The 19,614-nt window shown below is 44.9% G+C and overlaps 1 protein-coding gene, 1 non-coding gene and 1 pseudogene across 5 annotated transcripts in view; 1 reads left to right on the top strand and 2 right to left on the bottom strand.

The window, feature by feature from the left end:
- RAB3GAP2 (RAB3 GTPase activating non-catalytic protein subunit 2) overlaps positions 1–19,614 on the bottom strand; it is a 57,752-nt gene that overhangs the window by 15,332 nt on the left and 22,806 nt on the right. For all 4 annotated transcript variants that reach the window (XM_036354986.1, XM_036354987.1, XM_036354988.1 and 1 more), the window contains 14 exons: positions 17,919–18,067; positions 17,024–17,103; positions 16,811–16,900; positions 15,264–15,403; positions 13,278–13,494; positions 12,416–12,559; positions 12,106–12,188; positions 11,511–11,575; positions 8,141–8,231; positions 7,318–7,445; positions 4,483–4,696; positions 4,037–4,134; positions 2,383–2,488; positions 1,010–1,170 (listed from right to left, as the gene is read on the bottom strand). In XM_036354986.1, the coding sequence (XP_036210879.1) occupies positions 1,010–1,170; positions 2,383–2,488; positions 4,037–4,134; positions 4,483–4,696; positions 7,318–7,445; positions 8,141–8,231; positions 11,511–11,575; positions 12,106–12,188; positions 12,416–12,559; positions 13,278–13,494; positions 15,264–15,403; positions 16,811–16,900; positions 17,024–17,103; positions 17,919–18,067 (1,766 nt within the window). The remainder of the gene's footprint in view (positions 1–1,009; positions 1,171–2,382; positions 2,489–4,036; positions 4,135–4,482; positions 4,697–7,317; positions 7,446–8,140; positions 8,232–11,510; positions 11,576–12,105; positions 12,189–12,415; positions 12,560–13,277; positions 13,495–15,263; positions 15,404–16,810; positions 16,901–17,023; positions 17,104–17,918; positions 18,068–19,614) is intronic.
- Positions 13,880–14,088, top strand: LOC118678996 (annotated as a pseudogene).
- On the bottom strand, positions 18,643–18,775 carry LOC118678990. The gene has a single exon (XR_004975085.1). It is a non-coding gene; the product is annotated as a small nucleolar RNA SNORA36 family (small nucleolar RNA).

The following is a 19,614-nucleotide window of genomic DNA, read 5'->3' as shown; positions in this document are numbered from 1 at the left end:
TCAGGGCCGCGCTGGAGAAGGGCCGGCTCTCCTATCAGTACCAGGACACTGACCTCTCCTCAGAATGCACTCACCAACACAGAAAACGTGTCTCCAACTTCTCCCTCATATTGCAAACCTCTCCAGCTGCTGATATTAACCAACACTATGAACTACTGAGACTGAGGATGTAAGTGACTGCAGACCTAGCTGAGGGTCTCATCCAGGTTACTGGGCTTCCCGCCAGGAAACATAATCTGAGCTACCACAAGCGATGGGATGTTAGCCCTCCCTCCCCACCTCCCCTACTCCCCGTTTTTTTAAAAAATATATTTCTTTACTGATTTCAGAGAGGAAGGGAGAAGGAGAGACAGAAACATCAATGATGAGAGAGAATCATTGATCGGCTGCCTTCTGCACACCCCCACTGGGGATCGAGCCCGCAACCCAGGCATGTGCCCTTGGCTGGAATCGAACCCGGGACCCATCGGTCCACAAGCTGATGCTCTATCCACTGAGCCAAGCCGGCTAGGGCTCCCCCTGTTTTTTTAAAGTGTCTCCAAGAGGTGAGGAGAAACCACCCAGGAAAGGGTCAGCAGGGAACTTCTGAGTTGTTGGTGCTGCGTGCCCCACACACCCTGTGCTCACACAAGGGAGGTCGAACACAACCGCTGCATTTCCAGGAGCTGGAACAAACCGGGGAAACATGTGGTCCAACCCTGGCCTCTCCCACATGGGAAACTGAGGCCACAGGACTCATCTTTAAGGGACTTGCCACCGATCACCAGCCACTGGCAGAGCCACAGCAAGTTCAGCTCTTGCCCCCTTGGGCCACGTGTGCTATGCTCACATGTGTGGGTGTTGTCTGAATAAACAGACTAGGGGAGCACCCCTCACCCCCTCCTGACCCTAAGAAAGACAAGTAAGAATGGGACACACAGCTCAGACCCCCGATGCTGCACAGCACAAGGACGTGCGGTGCCTCCGCAGGTGGGACCGGCACGGACAGACGCTGCACCCTGCCACTTACCTTCTTCTCGGTCGCGCTGTCCGAAATCTGTGCGGCCACCGAGTGCCCCACGTGCGCGGACAGCAGGGCAGCCCCGTTGTTCTCAGACTGAACGCAGGCCGTGCGCATCTGCTGCCACCATGGGGACACCGACTGGGAGTCCCACGTGTCGTCGAGGGCCACTGCAGTCAACGTCAGAAAGGAAGCTTAGTTCCCCAGTTCTGGGCCCGGTTTTCCAGATTAAACACAGTTAGAAGTAAATTCCCAGGGACGAACCGGCCTATTTCTGAATGAACTGGAAAATTGGTCTAAGTCTAGCTGAGTCAGTGCCAGGAGCCGGTCCATGCTTGCTGTTTCAAGGGACCTGGCATATATGGCATACTGTTCTTAATATGTTTGCTCACCTTCTTGGCACTATGTGTTTTAACCAAGGTCTCTGAGAAAGGTTGTTTCCCCAGGTAGGGATTTTCCCCTGAAGTTAGGGAGGGAATAAAACCTCTTAACTAAGTGCCAGGTGAGTAATTAATCACTTTAACTACGAACAATTATGCTTAAGCTACATAATCTTTACTCCCTGGAATGGAGATAAGAAACTCCCTAACCTTTGAATTAGAGAGATTGATAGGATTGGAATCAACTGGTATAAATACAGATGTAAGAAGACAGAACCAAGAGAGACGGAACCTAGGCACAGAACCTACACAGAACGTTCTCTAGAGACAGAAGAACTTCGCTGGAGAGAACATGGCAAAAGTTCCTGGACAGAAACTGGCCTCAGAACCTAGAGACAGAACCTAGCGAGAGAACATGGCAAAAGATCCTGGACTGAACCTGACTACAGAAATTGGCAAGAGAACCTGACTAGAACCTGGTAACTGAACCTGGCTGGAGAACCTGGACAGAACCTGGCTGGAGAACCTAGCGAGGGAACTTGGCTACAGAACCTGGCTGGAGAACCTGGTAAGAACACGTCTATTCCAGTTACTCTTGCTGTGTTGGTCACCTTGCTTCTGGACCAACTTTAAATGCCTGCTTGGAATAGTTCATCATTGCGGAAATGGAGCATCGAATGTTTAATATAATAGGTTATTGTTCTCAGCAGAACAAAAGTAAGAAAAGTAATAACCTCCACCAGAGACCATTAGATTTACCTCCGAGTTAAGCAAGCGCACTGTGCAGATTACATTATTTTTGGTGACAGCATAAAATGCGACTTTCAGAAAGCCACGTCCTCACAATGCATGAGGCGCGTTCTCTGGATACGAGACTCTGGGGAGAAAGACTTTGCAGGAGACACGATCTCTCTTTCCTGCGGCTTCTCTAGCACTTCAAGCACTAAACAGGCTTCCGAGAGCGGAGGCCGCGGACCCGCAGGCCAGGCCCCAGCACTTTACCTTTCATCCGGCTCAGGAGGGACAGCGTCGTGTGCAGACAGCGGACAGACTGTGGCCTCTCCAGGATGTCCTTCTCCTTAGAAAGCCACACGCTCAGGAGCAGAGACTGAAAGAGATGTAGATCCTCTTCAGTCTAGACAACATTTCACTTCAACTCTCGCACTTGTACACGGGATCCAGTGTTTCTGGGGAATGAGTGGGGGCTGGGACATCATGTGACAAGGACAGAACGAGGTGCCGTCTGCCTAAGGGATCCCTAGTCCTCTGTGGAGACTACACCCCTCCTCTCCACCTCTTCCCTGGTCTAGGCGCTGCCTTCCAGCTGGAGCCTCTGTCACACTAAGTCCTCAGTTAATGTCATCACCAGGGTCTGCGACTTTAAGTGAAATGATGTGTAACAAAACCCCAACTGTACCGTAGCCTCTCACACATGTATGAGTTAAGTTCCCTCAGCACCTTACGACATGTAACAAAGCCATGGCTACGTCACACACATATGAGTTAAGTTCCCTTGGCATCTTACGACGCGTAACAAAGCCATGGCTACGTCACACACATACGAGTTAAGTTCCCTCGACACCTTATGACGTGTAACAAAGCCATGGCTACGTCACACACATACGAGTTAGGTTCCCTCGACACCTTACGACGTGTAACAAAGCCATGGCTACGTCACACACATACGAGTTAAGTTCCCTCGACACCTTATGACGTGTAACAAAGCCATGGCTACGTCACACACGGAAGAGGTAGGCTGTGGCATCTCCTCTGCTCTGCCTGGGCACTGGCAGTGGCTGCTCTGGGAATGAGCCAGATGCAAGCAGGACACCCGCTCATGGCGTGGCACACAGACCCGCATGTAGGTTACCTCGGCCAGAGGGCTGAGCAAGGGCCAGGTCGGCTGCCATGTCCCCTGCTGGACGTGACCACAGTGACCAAGCAGGGCTCTTTTTAAAAGCCAATCTTATTCTACATCCAATTTCTGACTTTGATTCTTGGGCTCTGTTTTTTGTGTTTGTTTGTTTTTAGAGAAGTTCCCCCTCCCTTCCCTTCGCAGCTGTGAACTGTGAGCGAGGGCATGCGTCCATGTGCATGTGGGGTGGTAAGAGAACAGCCTGTGACAATGGGGTTACTTCCTCGCCCTTTTTAGAACGAGCAGACGTCAGTGCTGCGGTTTACCCACGGGATGAATCTTCTGTCTACATTTCCTCTAGCACAGAGGCCAAGGTCTAACATAGACTCTGTTTGGGAGTACCTGACCACCCTGCACTGCTGGGAGGAAGTTCATTCTGATAGGAACATTGCTACTGATGGTCGCGGTCCACTGAGAATGCATGCATGCATGTCACATGATAAATTTCCTTTAGGGCTATGCTGTTACAATCTACAGGGAACGAGAAAAAGAAAATACTATTAACTAACTAAATATGGGGTGAATTTTTTTGACCATTTTTAGAAGGTTTTCATGTATGTTCTATGATATACTTTAGACCAGCGGTCGCCAACCTTTCAGACCTCACAGACCACCAGGGGTCTGTGGACCACCAGTTGGCGACCGCTGCTTTAGAATATGGTAAAAAAAAAAAAAAAGAAAAAGATGGACAGTTCCGATGAGTGAGCAGGAGAGAACAGCGTCAGCAACAAGGAAGCTCACCAGCAGCAGCTGCGGGCTGAGTCCCGCCAACTCCAGCGTGCGGCACATGTCCTCCGTGGAGCTCTCTCCGTGCAGACACTTCCAAAAGAAGAAGCTGCCTGTGGGCGGAAACAGGCCGCATTAACCAGTGACCTCACCGTTCGGACAAGCTTCCTCAACGGCCACCTAACCCCCACAGAGCAACAGAACGGGAGAGGAGGGGAACTGCTGGTTCAATCTGCTTGACTTCTTAAAGCGGAGCCCGTCCTGACACCGTCTCTTAAGTATACTTATGGATACAACACAACTGCTGTGACACAGTGCCTGCATGCCCAGAGCATCTTTAGGGAACTGACAAATTCTTCGGTTAATTTCAAAATGAACCGAATCTCTGAGATGCTCTAGGCTCGTCCAGGCTTCCTTTGAGAGCGGGCGGGATTCCAACAGGGGTCTGTGATTCCACCCACCTAGAGCCACGTGCTCCTCTTCACCCATCTTCCTTATGTTGATCGCGTCCTTCTCATACTCTAGATATTCCAGGAATGTCTTCACAGGCAACACACCATCCTGATCATCAGAAAAGCGGACAGCAGCCCTGCTGTTCTCTTGTTTGTACTTCTCTAGCAATGCCTGGAGCTTCACGAGTTCCTTTTCATCCAGCCTTAGCAATACAGCCAAGTCCTTAAAAACAGGAAAAAATTCTGAATGGACGACATTGCTCTCTCTGAGTCTGCCACGGTGTCAACCCCGTCCCCTGAAGTGAAATGCAACACCACAAGCCAAAGATGGATTTTTAACTAACGTGACTGCTCCAATGAACTTGCTTAGGGCCTTACTCGCCAATTACTCTGCGTAAAACTTGACCCACATTCATGAGGAGGCTATTTAAATAAAGTAAACTAAAAGTACCATTTTTAGAACATTTCCTGAGATTATACTTGTCTAAAATGTTCAGGTTTTAATGAATGCGTTACTGTGTAATCAGAAAAAAAAATTTAACAGGGTGTCCACTGTCACTCTTGTGATTCTGAGGAAACTAAGGAACTAGTCAATAAGAAACGGACTCCTCATTTATTCAGCAGCATAAACACTGGAGAATGTATTACATATAAATTCTCCATGTGGCTTCGGGGCTACAGAGATCGGAAGTCCCTGATACAGCCTGCAGCCTTTCAAACCACTCTTCTATACCAATGTGCAGGAACATCTCCTGACCTGATTGTTTTTCTAAATTAGGGAAAAGTACACACACACACTTTAAAGACCATACTTTTGCCACAGCAAGCACAACTCGCTCCCCCCACGTGACGTGAGTAAGGCTGCATCCTTAAACCAGAGCAGTTTTATCTATTTATTGACTAGGCTGTTGTTTCTACAAACAAGCAGTAAAGTGCCAAATGCTACCAAACGCATGCCAGCAGTCCATGCTATACTGGGTTTATAGATGAGCTTATGGACCATGTCCCAGAGATAGCAAAATGAATTAATTCAGCCCTGAATTTCAGTTCTGTGTGCACAAAATTAGCCAGTCAGCCCAGAGGCTGAGTGTATGGTGTGTAAAGGATCTAAAGAAGTCTATGGCAAATAAGGTTTTAATTCTTAAAAAGTGCTTTAAAAAAAAAAAAAAAAAAAGAACAATCTGACAACTGATTTTTAACTTTGCATATTATGCTGAGCTATCAGGTGGAGATGCATTCTGCAGGGGATTAGCAGAGCCATCTATGTAACTTCCTTTGGCAGAGTGTGAGACGGTAGCTGGGTCTCATGAAAACATTAGGCACTGCCCTAACCGGTTTGGCTCAGTGGATAGAGCGTCGGCCTGCGGACTGAAAGGTCCCAGGTTCGATTCCGGTCAAGGGCATGTACCTTGGTTGCGGGCACATCCCCAGTAGGGGGTGTGCAGGAGGCAGCTGATCGATGTTTCTCTCTCATCGATGTTTCTAACTCTCTATCCCTCGCCCTTCCTCTCTGTAAAAAATCAATGAAATATAATAAAAAAAAAACAACACATTAGGCATTGAGGAATCTGTGAAATGCCTAGGCAGTCCTGTGCACATAACTCAATCAACCTGAAAATCCTGGAAAATGGCTTTGTCATGTGCAACAGCAGTCACAGAATACTATGAATATATTACTGTTCAAGTGCTTTGTAAAATCCATCTATAATCCCAAAGATAAAAAAGATGCTAGAATGTGGAAGTTGTTTCCATTACAGAGAGAAAAATCTTCTCTTATTCTTATGTTTAAGAAATTGTTATTCATGTATGCATGTTTAAAGTACATTTCAGATGCGCCAGATAATTTTCTTAAAAGAACTACCAGTGACCTGACATCAGTAAAACCAGACAGATGGCCACAGTAACACAGAAACTGGAGTGGGAGAGGGGACATACTTCTCTCTAGTCCCCATTAAAGAAACTTCATTTCTCTGTATGGAATGTAAGGATTTTATATACACGCCTCAGAAATGAATGATACTACACTGTAATAAATAGAGATTACCAGGTGCTATCACTTTTGTTATGTTACGTTTTATGGAATAAAAGCATAGAACATTTACTATAATTATTGTAAACACTTAGATGTACGATAGTCTTTTAAAAATTCATTTCTTTATGTGTACACAACAGATGAGCTGTATGCGTTTGCTGACAACAACACAGAAAATGTGGTCTCTCTGTTTGGCAGAATCATTTTTTTTCTTTAAAGGAAATTAAAGTTTTGCTACTTCGGTAAGCTGACTCTATTTTAACTGGCAAATGTTGTCCAGAAGTTGTATTATAAGTAGTAAATTAAAAAATGATTTCAGGCCCTGGCTAGTTTGCTAAGTGGTTAGAGCGTCGGCCTGTGGACTGAAGTGTCTTGGGTTTGACTCCCAGTCAAGGGCATATACCTGGGTTGCAGGCTCAATCCCCAGCCCCGGTAGGGGCAAGTGCGGGAGGCAACCAATCGATGTCTCTCTCACATCGATGTTTCTCTCTTTCTCCCTTTTGTTCCCCCCTTCCATTCTCTCTAGAAATCAAAGGAAAAAATAGCTTCAGGTGAGGATTAAAAAAAATGAGTTCAGAAAAACTAGAAGCTTCTAGGGTAGTGTAAATGGATTAACAATAAACTTTAATTTTTCTGGCATATATAATATAAACTTAGCAGCAAGACACAGAGAACCAGCAGGGAGTCTTGTAAAGAAAATACACCTGTAAGCTTTACAAAATTTTTCCATTTTCTACTTCTTTACTACCAATTTGAGAAACTGAAAATAATCGGGGAGACGATTTTGTCGAGTGGGTAGTGGGAGTACTCACGTTCTCAGAGACCGACGTGTCTGCAGGAGAACCAAGGGCGTTTAACTGACTGACGGACTCGTAAAGATGAAGCAGCTTCAGCTTGCTGGCACAGAACTGGAGCAGTCCTTCGTCAACAGACTCCACCTCTAAAAGGCAACATGCAGTAAAGAGATGTTTCCCAGATTCACAAAAGGGTTTTCTCCATTAAGTCTCTTAATATTACCTAATTCCCTGCTCTAATTTGTTAAATACTGGGAAGCTTACACTATAGACGATAAATAAGGCAAAAATAATTTTTCTATCATGGCCAAAATATTTAAATTTTTAAATGAAATGAGGTACTCTAACAGTAAAAAGAAAAAAAAAAAAAGAAATATCTTGGTCTAATATTCCAGTTTAGATAAATGATCTGGAAACAGCTTTGAAAATGTCCTCTCTCAGTCCATGACTCATCACTGCCTATTAGACTCTCACACTGAAGATAACCAATTAAAGCTGCTATCGTGGTGGTCAAAGATATGACGATTCAACCAGAAACTGTGGACTGTGCCAGATGTATCCTCAAGAAAGGGTGGCAAAGAGACCAAAAGTACAATTCCTATCAATTAGTTTTTTTCCCCAAGATTAAAAAGCTCAGATAAAGAGCAACTCATACCAAGAACAGGGAATAAAAAAGTCCCCAAATCTTAAAGGTATGAAAGAAGTTTCCTTTTATCTTAAGTACTTTATTTCCACCTTGAAGTAATAGGAGAGCATCATAAGCCGTGGATAGCTTTCTACTTCTACGATCAGTTATACAATGAAGTGAGACCATAACCACCAATTAGGACAATCTGATTACCTTGATTTTTCAAAGTGTCCATGAGAGTTTGGGTGACGTTTCTAAGGCAGGAAAATGGTAGACGTTCGTTTGCCAAAATGCTTTCCAAAGCCTAGAAGAAAGTAGCAATCCAAGTCATTAGAAGGCAATTATTTGTTTATATTTGACATTGATGCCTCCACTTTCACTACACCACATTTCAAAGGGAAGCTCCATATGTAAGCTGCATTAGTATATATACCTGTGAGTGAAGGGTGCATCGTAAGTAATATGTAATCAATTTCTTGTCATGCCGAACATGATATGACAAAAAGTTCAGAGGAGAATGAAACAACCAAAAGCGACTGGTGTTTAACAGAATAGCCAAGACTAATTAGAAAGAGAGGTAAGCTACTCACTAATAAGATGCGTTTGAATAAGTCTATATTATGTAAATATCAACGAAAAGTAGAGGCTGTTGTCATGTCAGTGACAACTTAATTACTGCATATGGATGGGGCTGACTGAATCTAGGCCAGTCTAGATATATAGGGTGTGCCCCAAAAATGTATACACTTTGAATGATTATAAAGTTAGTGTTTATTAGCATACAGTTCATTTTCAAAATTTAAAAGGACCTACAGAAATGAATGATTTTTTTTGTCAATGCGTTTTCAAATTGATGACCGTTCTAGTCCAGGAACTGCTGATAATGTGAAGCAGTGGAATTGCAAACATCAAGAATAATCTCATTGGGTATTTGTGGGCCCTCAATTCGTCAACTGTTGCTGGTTTTGTATGTATCACCTTTAGAAAGTCTAGTGGATAAGTTTCTTTGTTCAAAACTTAAGACTGGCTTCACCCATTATTTCAAATTAAACCTAAAAAGAAGTGAAAATTAAGTGAGTTATCAGCTGTTAAAGTGTGTATACATGTTTTGGGGGTACCGTATATATACTCACCGCACCTGCCCCTTCCTTCCCCCTGGTAGAAATTTAAGAGCTTTTTCTTTTTTTTTAAAATATATTTTATTGATTTTTTACAGAGAGGAAGGGAGAGAGATAGAGAGCTAGAAACATCGATGAGAGAGAAACATCGATCAGCTGCCTCCTGCACATTGCGGGGATGTGCCCCGCAACCCAGGTACATGCCCTTGACCGGAATCGAACCCGGGACCTCTCAGTCCGCAAGCCGACGCTCCATCCACTGAGCCAAACCGGTTTCGGCGAAATTTAAGAGCTTTATCACCAGTTCCCAAATCTCTCTTCATGCCTAAAGAGGCAACCATCAGAGTCCCCAAAGGGTTGGACACAGCAGTTACAGCTCATATTATCATTTCATATTAGCACATTAAATTGGATTTTTATTGATGAGGTGAGTGTAAAAGGTTAGGCTGAGAATGTAGCATGAGACACACCAGCTGTGTGTTTGTGGGGAAAATCAGGCTTAGCAGGTGGCTCGAGAGGCCAGCCAGGCCTATGATGACACAGCTACCTGAAGACTATACAGAAAGTGACCACATGTGGCAAATACCCTGGCAGATGTCATCTGCATCTGCTCTGTCTACTCTGACACAAGCCGGCAGCTGGCTTGCTTTCTTCTCTACCACTCAGTCTTCCCAAGTCAAAACTAGTTTCTTTTCTCCCCTTAGTGTCAAAAACAACACACAACTTTCACTATTAGGTTTCCTGGCATTTTTTAAAAATTCATAACTTCATACACAATTCAGCAGTATAGTAACAACAATAACAGTCAAGACGACAGTTTGCACTATGCTCAAGATTCCCAGGATGTGAGAGAAGAAAGATGGGGTGAAAACGAGAAGGCGTGTGTGGTTATGACCGCCCCCTTTCTGCTACTGATTCCGAGCTGCCTGCCTAGATGCCCACCTTGTCATGAGAGTGCCATCCTTGATACCCGAGACTTGCTCTGAGGAAAGGAGAGCCCTGAGGCTCTGAGCCTAGCAAGCCCTCTGAGGGATAAATGCAAGAGAAGCGCTTCTTTCTTTTTGAGATTTTTTTATAAGAGCTTTTTGAGCCAAGCTGTCAGTGGGATGGAAAACTCGACTGAAAGTCAGAGGGACTTGCCTGTTCTACAATAAAACAATACAACGTGTTTTAAAAAATAAAAGGCAAAAAGAAATCAGTAGTCAGTCATTGAATCCTCCCACGTATCTAGCCTGGCTTCAGACACTGAGGATTATAGAAATGACACATTCAGTGAGGTCCCCACTTGAAGGAGCTCAACAGAGGGGCAGATGAAAAGGCGGGGAGCCATGACTAGCATCAGCTGTGGCGATACTAGCGCGATGAGTGGCGGGGGAGGAGCTCGCTGCATCCGTGGCGAAGTGTCTGGAAGGCAGGGGAGCTGGGACTGAGCATTACGAGGGGACTGACAGGGGTGGTCGTGAAAGAAATCATGAGGCACCACATTAGAGCCGTGGTGTGGAGGCGGGGAGCGCAGGGTCCCTTACGCAGTACGAGTAGACGTGAGTCAGGACAGGATGTCCAGAAGCAATTTGCCACCAACCGCTGCAGCGAAGAGGCTCCGAGCCTAGCAAGCCCCTTAGGTAGAAACACAAGAGAAACAATGCTTCTTTTTTTTTTTTTTTGGAGAATTTTTAGAAAAGCTTTTTGAGTCAAGCTGACGACATGTGCCAGGGAGCAAGACCTCCGATGCCCAGAGAAAGTCCTGCTCACGGGCACCAGGAGACACACAGAAGGATGGTCACAGTTCACAGCTCCTCACAGCAGGAAACTGAAAATGCCCTAAGTGTCCACGGGCGGGAGGTGACTAAACTGCAGTCAGTGGAATCGCAGGGCACCGTCCGAGGCAGCCTGTGCGTCAATGTGGGGGAGGCCCAGACACACGGGGAAGGGGTGATGTCACAGAAGTGGGGCGTGACTCCTTTTACATACAGTTGAAAAGGCGGAGAGGGCATCCATCAGCTTTAAAGGAGCCACGTAAAAATAACATAACTCAAAAGGAAAGCAAGAGAAGCAACATTCTGAACACTGGTCCCTGAGGGTTGGGAGAGGGGGAGAGGGGGCACAGCTGATGAGGGACATGGGGGCTCCTCAGAGCTCCTGGTGGTCAGCACGTGGGTTTATGTTATTATTCCTTAATCTCAACGGATGGCATGCACGGTGTGTGTGTGTGTGTGTGTGTGTGTGTGTGTGTGTGTAAAACACATGCACTTGCCTGTGTGGTAGAATTACTGACTTTTTAAAAAAAGAAAGGAAAAAAGGGACAGCAGGAACGGCCGTGTGGGAATATAAAAAAGGATGAACATGAGTAAGAACACAAAAGGAAGGCTAGCCTTTCGTGCTTGGAGGGGAACGAAGAAAATAAAGATTTTCTCCGGAGGGAACTGGAATAGCTACTCAGCAGGAAACTTCACATATACACTCACCTGCTTTTTGGTTGCAGGGTACTTTATATCGAGAATTAATTCCTTTATTTCTGTTTCAACCGAATCTAGAAAGAGAAAATTAAGCAAAGTAAAATTTCCACTTTTATTGCAGGCAAATTTTATTCTGAAAGAAAAAGGGATCTATGTGTACTGCCCGTCTGCTTGAAGGGTGTCTGGGTCTCTGGCGCTACTGTTACAGATGTGCACACACCCTGAGAGGGCGACTCCATTGGACAGCACAGTGAGCGCCTGCGCCTCGCCTCCTTCTGAAGAGCCGTCACAGCTCATGAACGCGATCCAGTGTCTGACGGCTCCATTTAGAGCAGGGGTGGGGAGCCTTCTTTCTGCCAAGGGCCATGAGGATATTTATAACATCTTTTGTGGACCATACACAATTATCACCTTAAACATTAGCCGGCTGTATTTGGTCAAACATGTCATTAACTCACCCCTAATGCCTTGGCAAGGCCAGACCAAAGGGTTTTGTGGGCCTTATGTGGCCCAGGGGCCGCATGTGTCCCACCCAAGTTAGAGAATAATATTAATTTAAGGAATAACAGAGTATGCTTTAGCATTTTTACTAGAAAACACCCACCAAGACTGGGAGATTTTGCTTTCAGCAAGGCTGCTAATTTCTTCATTAAGTGCATGTCCTTGGCCCGTTCGCTCTTCTTGTCACTGAAACAGTAAACACAACACGTTCTTACAAATGTGACCTTGCTTCCTTCTACTTCTGACCCTCCGACTGTGCCCTGTCCTTTACTCTCTTCCTACTTAAATTTAAAGGTATCAGTCTCATAAGAAAACACACACACAGGAAAACAATAACTGCAAAACTACTAGCAAGATGCGGGTGGGATGAGTTAGTAGCGGGGCGCCAGCGAGGGACACCCGAGAAGCCTCACCTCAGCGCCAGATGGAAAGGAACAGTCACCGTTTTCACACCTGCAGACACGGGATCCACGAGGCAGATCTGGTAGGTCTGTGGCTGCCAGCTCTGACTGGTGACGTTATTTAAGCCCATTATTTTATAGCCAGGATACAGGAGCCTGTATATACAAAGAAATCACACACCAATATGGTGACCACATCAGAGAAAGGAATGCCACTAGGGGCTTCTATTATAGCCTGGGACCCAACATTACAGCAATGCAGAAGCATCAATAAGGCAAATAATATAAACGGATACCAAAACGGAAGTGAAGCGGGACTCGATTGGCAGAGTGCTGCCTGTTAAAATGTGCTAGAGCCCGGCCAGTGTGGCTCAGTGGTTAAACATCGACCAATGAACCAAGAGGTCGCTGGTTTGAGGGTACATGCCAGAGATACAGGCTCGATCCCCAGTAGGGGGAGTGCAGGAGGCAGCCAATGGACGTTTCTCTCGCAACGATAATTCAATCTCTCTATCCTTCTCCCTTCCTCTCTCTCTAAAAATCATTACAAACATATTTTTAAAAACTGTGCTAGAAAAGGAAATGAACACAGGCCCGTGTTGCAACGGCAAACAAAGCATCTGACATCTGAAGGCATCTTCCCTCCGGAGCCTCCACAGCGTGAGGGACGGGACAAAAGGCAGCACCAAAGCTAAGTCATTTGGTAGCACATCGCGGCCTTTTCAAGAAGGTTTCTCTGTTATCACACACTTGCAGGAAAAACCGTAATAAAGAACATGTGTCTCAAACAACCTGCAAACGAATAAGCAGGCTGAATGAAAGCTTTACTTGGATGAAGCTCTGCTGCACCAGGAAGGGGAGTCCTGCAGCTCACCTGCAGTGCTTGCCCACGTTGAAAGCGCCCACTCTGGGTCCCTGCTGTGTGCTCCACACCTCCAAAATCCCCCTCCTCGGCGCGTAGATCACGAGGAACTGAGCCACTCGACTGGGGCCCTGGGGACTCCCAAAGGGGGAGGGATCCCCCTTTTCTGGGACTCTTTCGTGGAGGTCCTCTACCACCTGGACCCAACCAATCTGGGCATCCCGATACCCTGAAGACAGGAGAAAGGGATGCTAATTGGTAAATTAATGTAAGTTTAACAGTAGCCTTCTCAAGCACTATGGGATTTTTTGGGGGGTGGGGAGGAATTTAAGAAAAGCTATAAAACTTTATGTTTAAATTATGAAATATCTTAAACAGAAACTACTAACCATTATAATAAATATAGAATCAACCAAGAAGTCTTATTAAATCTTGTATTTTGCTCAGTTTGCTTCATATTGCTTTTTTCTTTAAGAAGAAAACAGGTGTCATTGAAGCCTCGTGAACCTCCCATCTGATTCCCTTCTCTCCCTCTCTTTAAAAACTCTCTTCCTTTAAAACACTCTGGGGAGATGATCAGGTTGGGTTTTGAAACAACAGTCCATTTAAACTTTATCACTTCTCGGCCTTTTGGCTAAGATCAAGTGTAGTATCTGTTCTTATCAGTTTAAACTTTAAGGAAGAGATCAAACTGATTTCCTGTTACTCAAGTTCCTTGGTGGTGGGCAGATGGAGGGAAAGTGTGGGCCGCAGAGTGAAGGGAGGTGGCCGCTCTCACAGGCCATCGATGCCTCTCTTCCCAGCACAGGGAGGAGAACTGATTGCACTGGGGGCCAAAAGGTGAGCAGCAAGGCCAGCAACACGCCCATCACAGGGGATCTGGGCCAGTTGGCACACCTGCGCCTTTCAGGTTCGGGGCAAGTCTTGCTGAGAACACAGACTTGATGTTGCTACAGAAGACGAACATCACGGAGGAATGATGTGTCTATAGCACTGAACCCTCTTCTGCAGACACTGAGGCACGTGGCCAGTGATTGCTGTAGGAATTCGTCAGCAAGATGAGAATGGACTCCATCCGGTCCAGGGTAGTTTAATGTCCTCGAGTCCATTATGCCAAGTGCAGACCAGACTGCACCATAACTGTGGTTTCCAACCTGTGCTCACATGCTGTTATTCGGGTGATTCCCAACGATGCAGTCTCCACTTCTTCCTTCGTCAAAGACTTTTTATTTTGTTCAGGTCGACAATGTAACTTCATATTTTCAAGCCTTCCTAACAGTTAGGTAAGACCATGTGACTAACTTCTGGCTAATATCTTATCGAAAAAGGTTGGAGGGCTTCAGGAAGTATCTTCAAAGTAGACTGACTCCTTTCCCTTCTTCCGTCATGGGATACAGACAAGAGGGCTGAAGCTCCAGCAGCCTTTTGCACCATGAGAGGACCTTGAGTGGGGAAGCTACATGGAAGGACACTGGGTTCCTGAGGACACTGTGGTGATTTCACATCAATCCTGTACTTGGATCTGATATTAGCAGCCAAATGCAACTCCCAATTGACACAGTTACCAATAACGTTAAGTGAAGTGGCCAAGCATACGGTAGAGAAATCAAGCCAGCGAAGATGGATTTCGCTAGGTTTTGCTTCTTAAATCTGAAAGGCTCGGCATTCTAGCTTTGGGGAGAACATCTGACTCAAACATAGCCTTGTGAAGTGGAATAAATGTGGCCGGGGCAAAAAAACTGAGTTCAGAAATTGACAATGACAGAGAGAATTGAAAAGAACATAAAAAAGAGGTTAGACGGGCCTATGAGTTCATCAAACTTAAAGACATATCAACTGGATTTCTGGATCAAGTGTTGCCAATCCCAGTTCATGTTAAAAAAAAAAAAAAAGCATAAAGGATTAGACAGATCAACCAGAAGCTAAAGAATGATCATGTTGCTCAACTATTTGCTTAAACAAATTAAGCTTTTTTCCTGGATGTTTGTAAGGACATACCTTTCCACATGCGTATTGCGATTCCTCTGGTTACATCCAATAGAATAACTCTGCCAAAATCATCCGTTGCTGCTGCCAGAGAGTTACAGGGAGACAGACAAATGCTCTCACCGTGGCGTCTAGAATCTGGAAGCCCAAACCTGAAATGTAAAAGAAAACAAAAAGCTCAAATCACATTCCAATCTAGAGATATATACCACAATCATGAAATGTGTAAATGACATAGGCTGAATCTACTTTTACATAAAGAAATACGAACCTTGCATGGACTAATAATTACCTACATATGACAGTTTGCACTATAAGAAGTTTCCTCCGTTATAAAATGAAAACATCTATTTATGTTATAGGTTTTCTATGTAAATACGCACGACCTTATTTTTCAGGGAACATCAAGTGCGTCATAACCATCTCTCCTTGATTAAGCGGTATGTCATGGAAAACACCCTCACAACCAGCGAAATTTTAGAAAACTTGGCTCCTCCACAGGCATGTGCCGTCTGTTTTAAGTTCTTATTCCTAACCTGTTTTCTCTTTGCTGGGTATCACATCTTGCTGATACCAATGTTAATTAGCTTGAAGGGAGAACTTCCCTTCTAAATATTTCTCTCTAAGCTGCTCCTGGTCTGTAACCAACCAATCGCACTAGAGCTGTAAGTACAGTAAGAGCGAACGGTACTGAGAAAGGACCAGGAGAGCTCACTTTGATGACAGTCCCTGAGGCAAACAAAGGGCTCAACTTCGCTACATCTGTTGGGGATGCATCGGGCCATTTGGTTTATTTCTTGATTCCTGAATGAATTTAAAAATGTGGCATATTTTAAAATAAGATGAAAAAACCTTAGGAGAGAAACTTTAATAAGTTTTGGTAGCATAATTAGTTATATCTCTTTAGGTAAAGAATATCTAAAAGGGGGAAGGGAGTGTTTCTACTTCCCTTCATGGTGGTTCTTTATATTAGGTAATAAAAAATAATTTTAAAACAAAATCTAGCAAAAAACACCTCTTCTCCTCTCCAAACCTGACAGCACTAAGGATGGAGGTAAGTAAAGAGGCAAAGCCAGCATTCTGAAGAGGGCCTGAATGCAGGGGGCTCCTGTTTTCATTTCTTTTTTTTTTTTTTTAAAGAAATTACTAAGTATTTTTATTTTTTATTTTTATAGCTTACTGACAAACCAAACTATTTTTAAAAAGAAATTCATCAGCTATCACAGAGTTAATGTTCCTGCGACTTAGAAGCTAAGTTTACAGGTATCTGTAAAACAACAACAACAACACACACACACACACACACACACACACACACACACACACAAATACATACTGAGCCCCTGTGATGTCACAGGGAGACAGCAGTGAATGAAACAGGCAAGAACGGCTGTCCTCGGGAGTTTACATTCTACTGGAAAAGTCATCCCATACCAGTGACTTTTAGAGGCTCCAAAGACTCATAAGGTTAACGAATCAGCTAAGCTCATCGAAAGACCCTAAATCCCACAGAACGTTTCCAAAACCACCCCAGTTTGAGAAGAGCATGGCCGACTTGCCTTACAGCTAATGGGGTGGCTGGCTCCATCTTTGGCTTTTGCTTCTGGACAGCTTCTTCCTCGTGCCTACTCTTCCAACCAAGCCAACCACTGGAAAGAGAGCGTGAGAATAAAACCGGGGCTCGCAGAGCGTCCAAGTGCAGACTATCACATTAGAAGCCAAACCAAGCTAGACAAAGTAGAGACAGCTTAATGTAATTGTTATGCGATTACCTGGCGGCATTAAACAGAGCAGAAGTGAGTTTGCTGGCAACGGCGAGGGCAACGTGAGAGAGCAACGGCTGTGTGCTTCCCTGGAAGACAGAACACGTGCCCGCTGACAAAGGAACAGGGTAGCTTTCTAAGCCTTTCTAAACGAGGCCTGCGTTATAAAGTCTGAAAAAGCTGTAAAGCCTGGATAGCAAGAACCTATGCAGCTCCTTAAGGGGAGTATAGTCACTTTATTTCAGGAGGTAGCAGTGTCATCAAAGTGTCAACGTCAAAGCCACTGGCGTTTTATCTTTAGGAGTTCCCTCTTTTAGTTGTAACTTAATTGAAACTTTTAAACTAGGATATTAAAATGGCATTACTATATCAGGGCTGTGGATTTCCCAACCATACACAACTTGCTCTCTGCCCTCTTTAAAAAAAATATATATATATATATTTTACTAAAGTAAAAAGATAGGTTAGGCAATTCTGAGAAGGCTGCTTTTCAAGCGAGAAGTAAGAGCTGCCAAATCTAACTGTCTCCTGTTTTAAGGAGCCATTTTCACCACGTGGATAACGACAGCTGGCAGCCAGTTCTGTCCTGACAATCCTCACAGATGCAAACCCGGGGGGGCTGGTCCACACCCCGAGCTTCTGACCACCCCACAGTATCCAAGGCAACGCGGTGTCCACGAACTCGGGCCACAGAAACAAAGTTCAGTTGTTTACACTGCCTTCAGTACCTTTCAGTTAATTTAAAGAATTGAGAAGAAAGCCAGCGGAGATTCATATGAGCTTAGACTGAAACTCAGCAACGTAAACTGCTCAACCTTTGTAAGGCTCAGGTACCACAGCCATTTTTAGACAAGGTGAAAACTCAGTCTGCGGCCTTACCCATGACCAGCGAGGAACCTCTTACCTCTAGAGCATAGAAGAAGCCAGTGAACGGATTGGACCCGACAGTGATGTACTGAGACATGGCAGGTGGGCTGTTCTTAATGGCTGCGTTAAATCCGCCGATATTGGAGGCAGTCTTCATTTGATCGAAAGGGGACAGCGTCATAATACCTAGTGATCAAGCGACAACAAGGCATGACCTGAACGCACTGAAAGGACCCTGTCAGTGTAGGCCATTGAATGTTTACTTCAATTCCATTCGAGGACATTAACCGCTCAATTTCACAGATAGAAGTCATTTTTAAAAGCTACAAAAGTAATTATCACAATGTACTTGTAAGGTTAAAAGTGCACCTGTAAGTCCTCTAAGCTATGAACCATTACATCTTATCTTCACTGCTCCCTCCGCTGAGAATGTTCTCCTGGCGCCTCTGCCCAGAGCTGGCTCCTCCTCACCCTCATGTCTCAGTCTGAATGCCACTTCCCTGGACAGGCCTTTCCTCACAGGCCCCCCTGGAGTACCCTCTTCCTTTATCACAACTCTGATGATTTACTCCTGATGCGTCTAACACTCTGCTGTTACCATACTGTTTGTCTCCTTATCACCAGAATGTACACTTCATCCGTCTGCCTTGCATTTCTAGCGCCAATATTAGCTGCTGGGACACAACAGGCACTTGTTCATTTATTTGCTGAATGAACTAATCAAACCTTTGCATAAAGTCCACTGCACTTTTTTTTCTTCATTTTGTAGGCTGGGAGATAAATGAATAGAGTCAGATTTTTCTACCCACTCATTTATCCTAGCCTGTTTCAATGTTCCAAAGTTTAATTAACAGCACAGGGATGCTACCCTGAACTGAACTCAACACTTTGGAGTTTTGTTGCAATTTTATTTTAGCAAAAGAGTCATGACAAACTGAATGTCTACCAGTAAGGTGTTAACACAGAGGATTGCATACAATCCTATGCAACAGTAAACAGACCATCTGTCCAACATCTACTTTTTGGCCTCTAGATTCACACTCCTGCCCTCTCTCCCTGCTCACTCCCGGGGCCAGTGTGCCGATCCTGAGGACTTGCAGTTGGGGTCAGACAGCTGGGTCAAAGAGAGTAAGGAGAATGAGGTCAGGATACCTACTTCCCATGACCACTGAACAAAAGCCCATCCCTTCGCAAGGGCAAAGGACGTCTCAACTCTGTCCACCTCTCTCCAGCTCCCCTGCCTGCACCCGAGACAGAGCCTGCTCTCAGGTGCTGAGCCTACTCCTCACCCCCAAGTCCTGGCGCTGCTCTGGGCCCTCATCTCTTAGGCCTGGGAGTGGGTAACAGCTGTGCTGTTAACCAGCCCTGAGACCCTATCCCGAATGGGTGGGTCTCACACTTTATAAATAGTTTCTCTGCAAATAACCCCCTTTCAATGATGCTATTTTTAAGATGTCACCTGTCTTCTATTAGGACTCTGATAAAAACGTACATTTGGCAAAATTGATGTGAAAGCCTCTTTATAATATGTTGATAAGAAAAGGGCTATAATAGTTGGTATGAATAATCCTAGTTTTGAAAGCCTGTCTACATAACCATACATAATGGCACACATACAATTCTGAACGAATGTTTACAAAAATGCCAATGATAAGTATCTTTAGATGGTAGAATGTAAGGGGATACTGTTTTCCTTTTCTCTTTACCTGTTTATGTACTATTTACATTTTTAA

This window comes from Myotis myotis, unplaced genomic scaffold (genome assembly GCF_014108235.1).
Source record: "Myotis myotis isolate mMyoMyo1 unplaced genomic scaffold, mMyoMyo1.p scaffold_m19_p_21, whole genome shotgun sequence".
Taxonomy (NCBI): domain Eukaryota; kingdom Metazoa; phylum Chordata; class Mammalia; order Chiroptera; family Vespertilionidae; genus Myotis; species Myotis myotis.
Note: the sequence above shows the minus strand (reverse complement) of the source record. Positions and strands in the feature narration are given on the sequence as shown.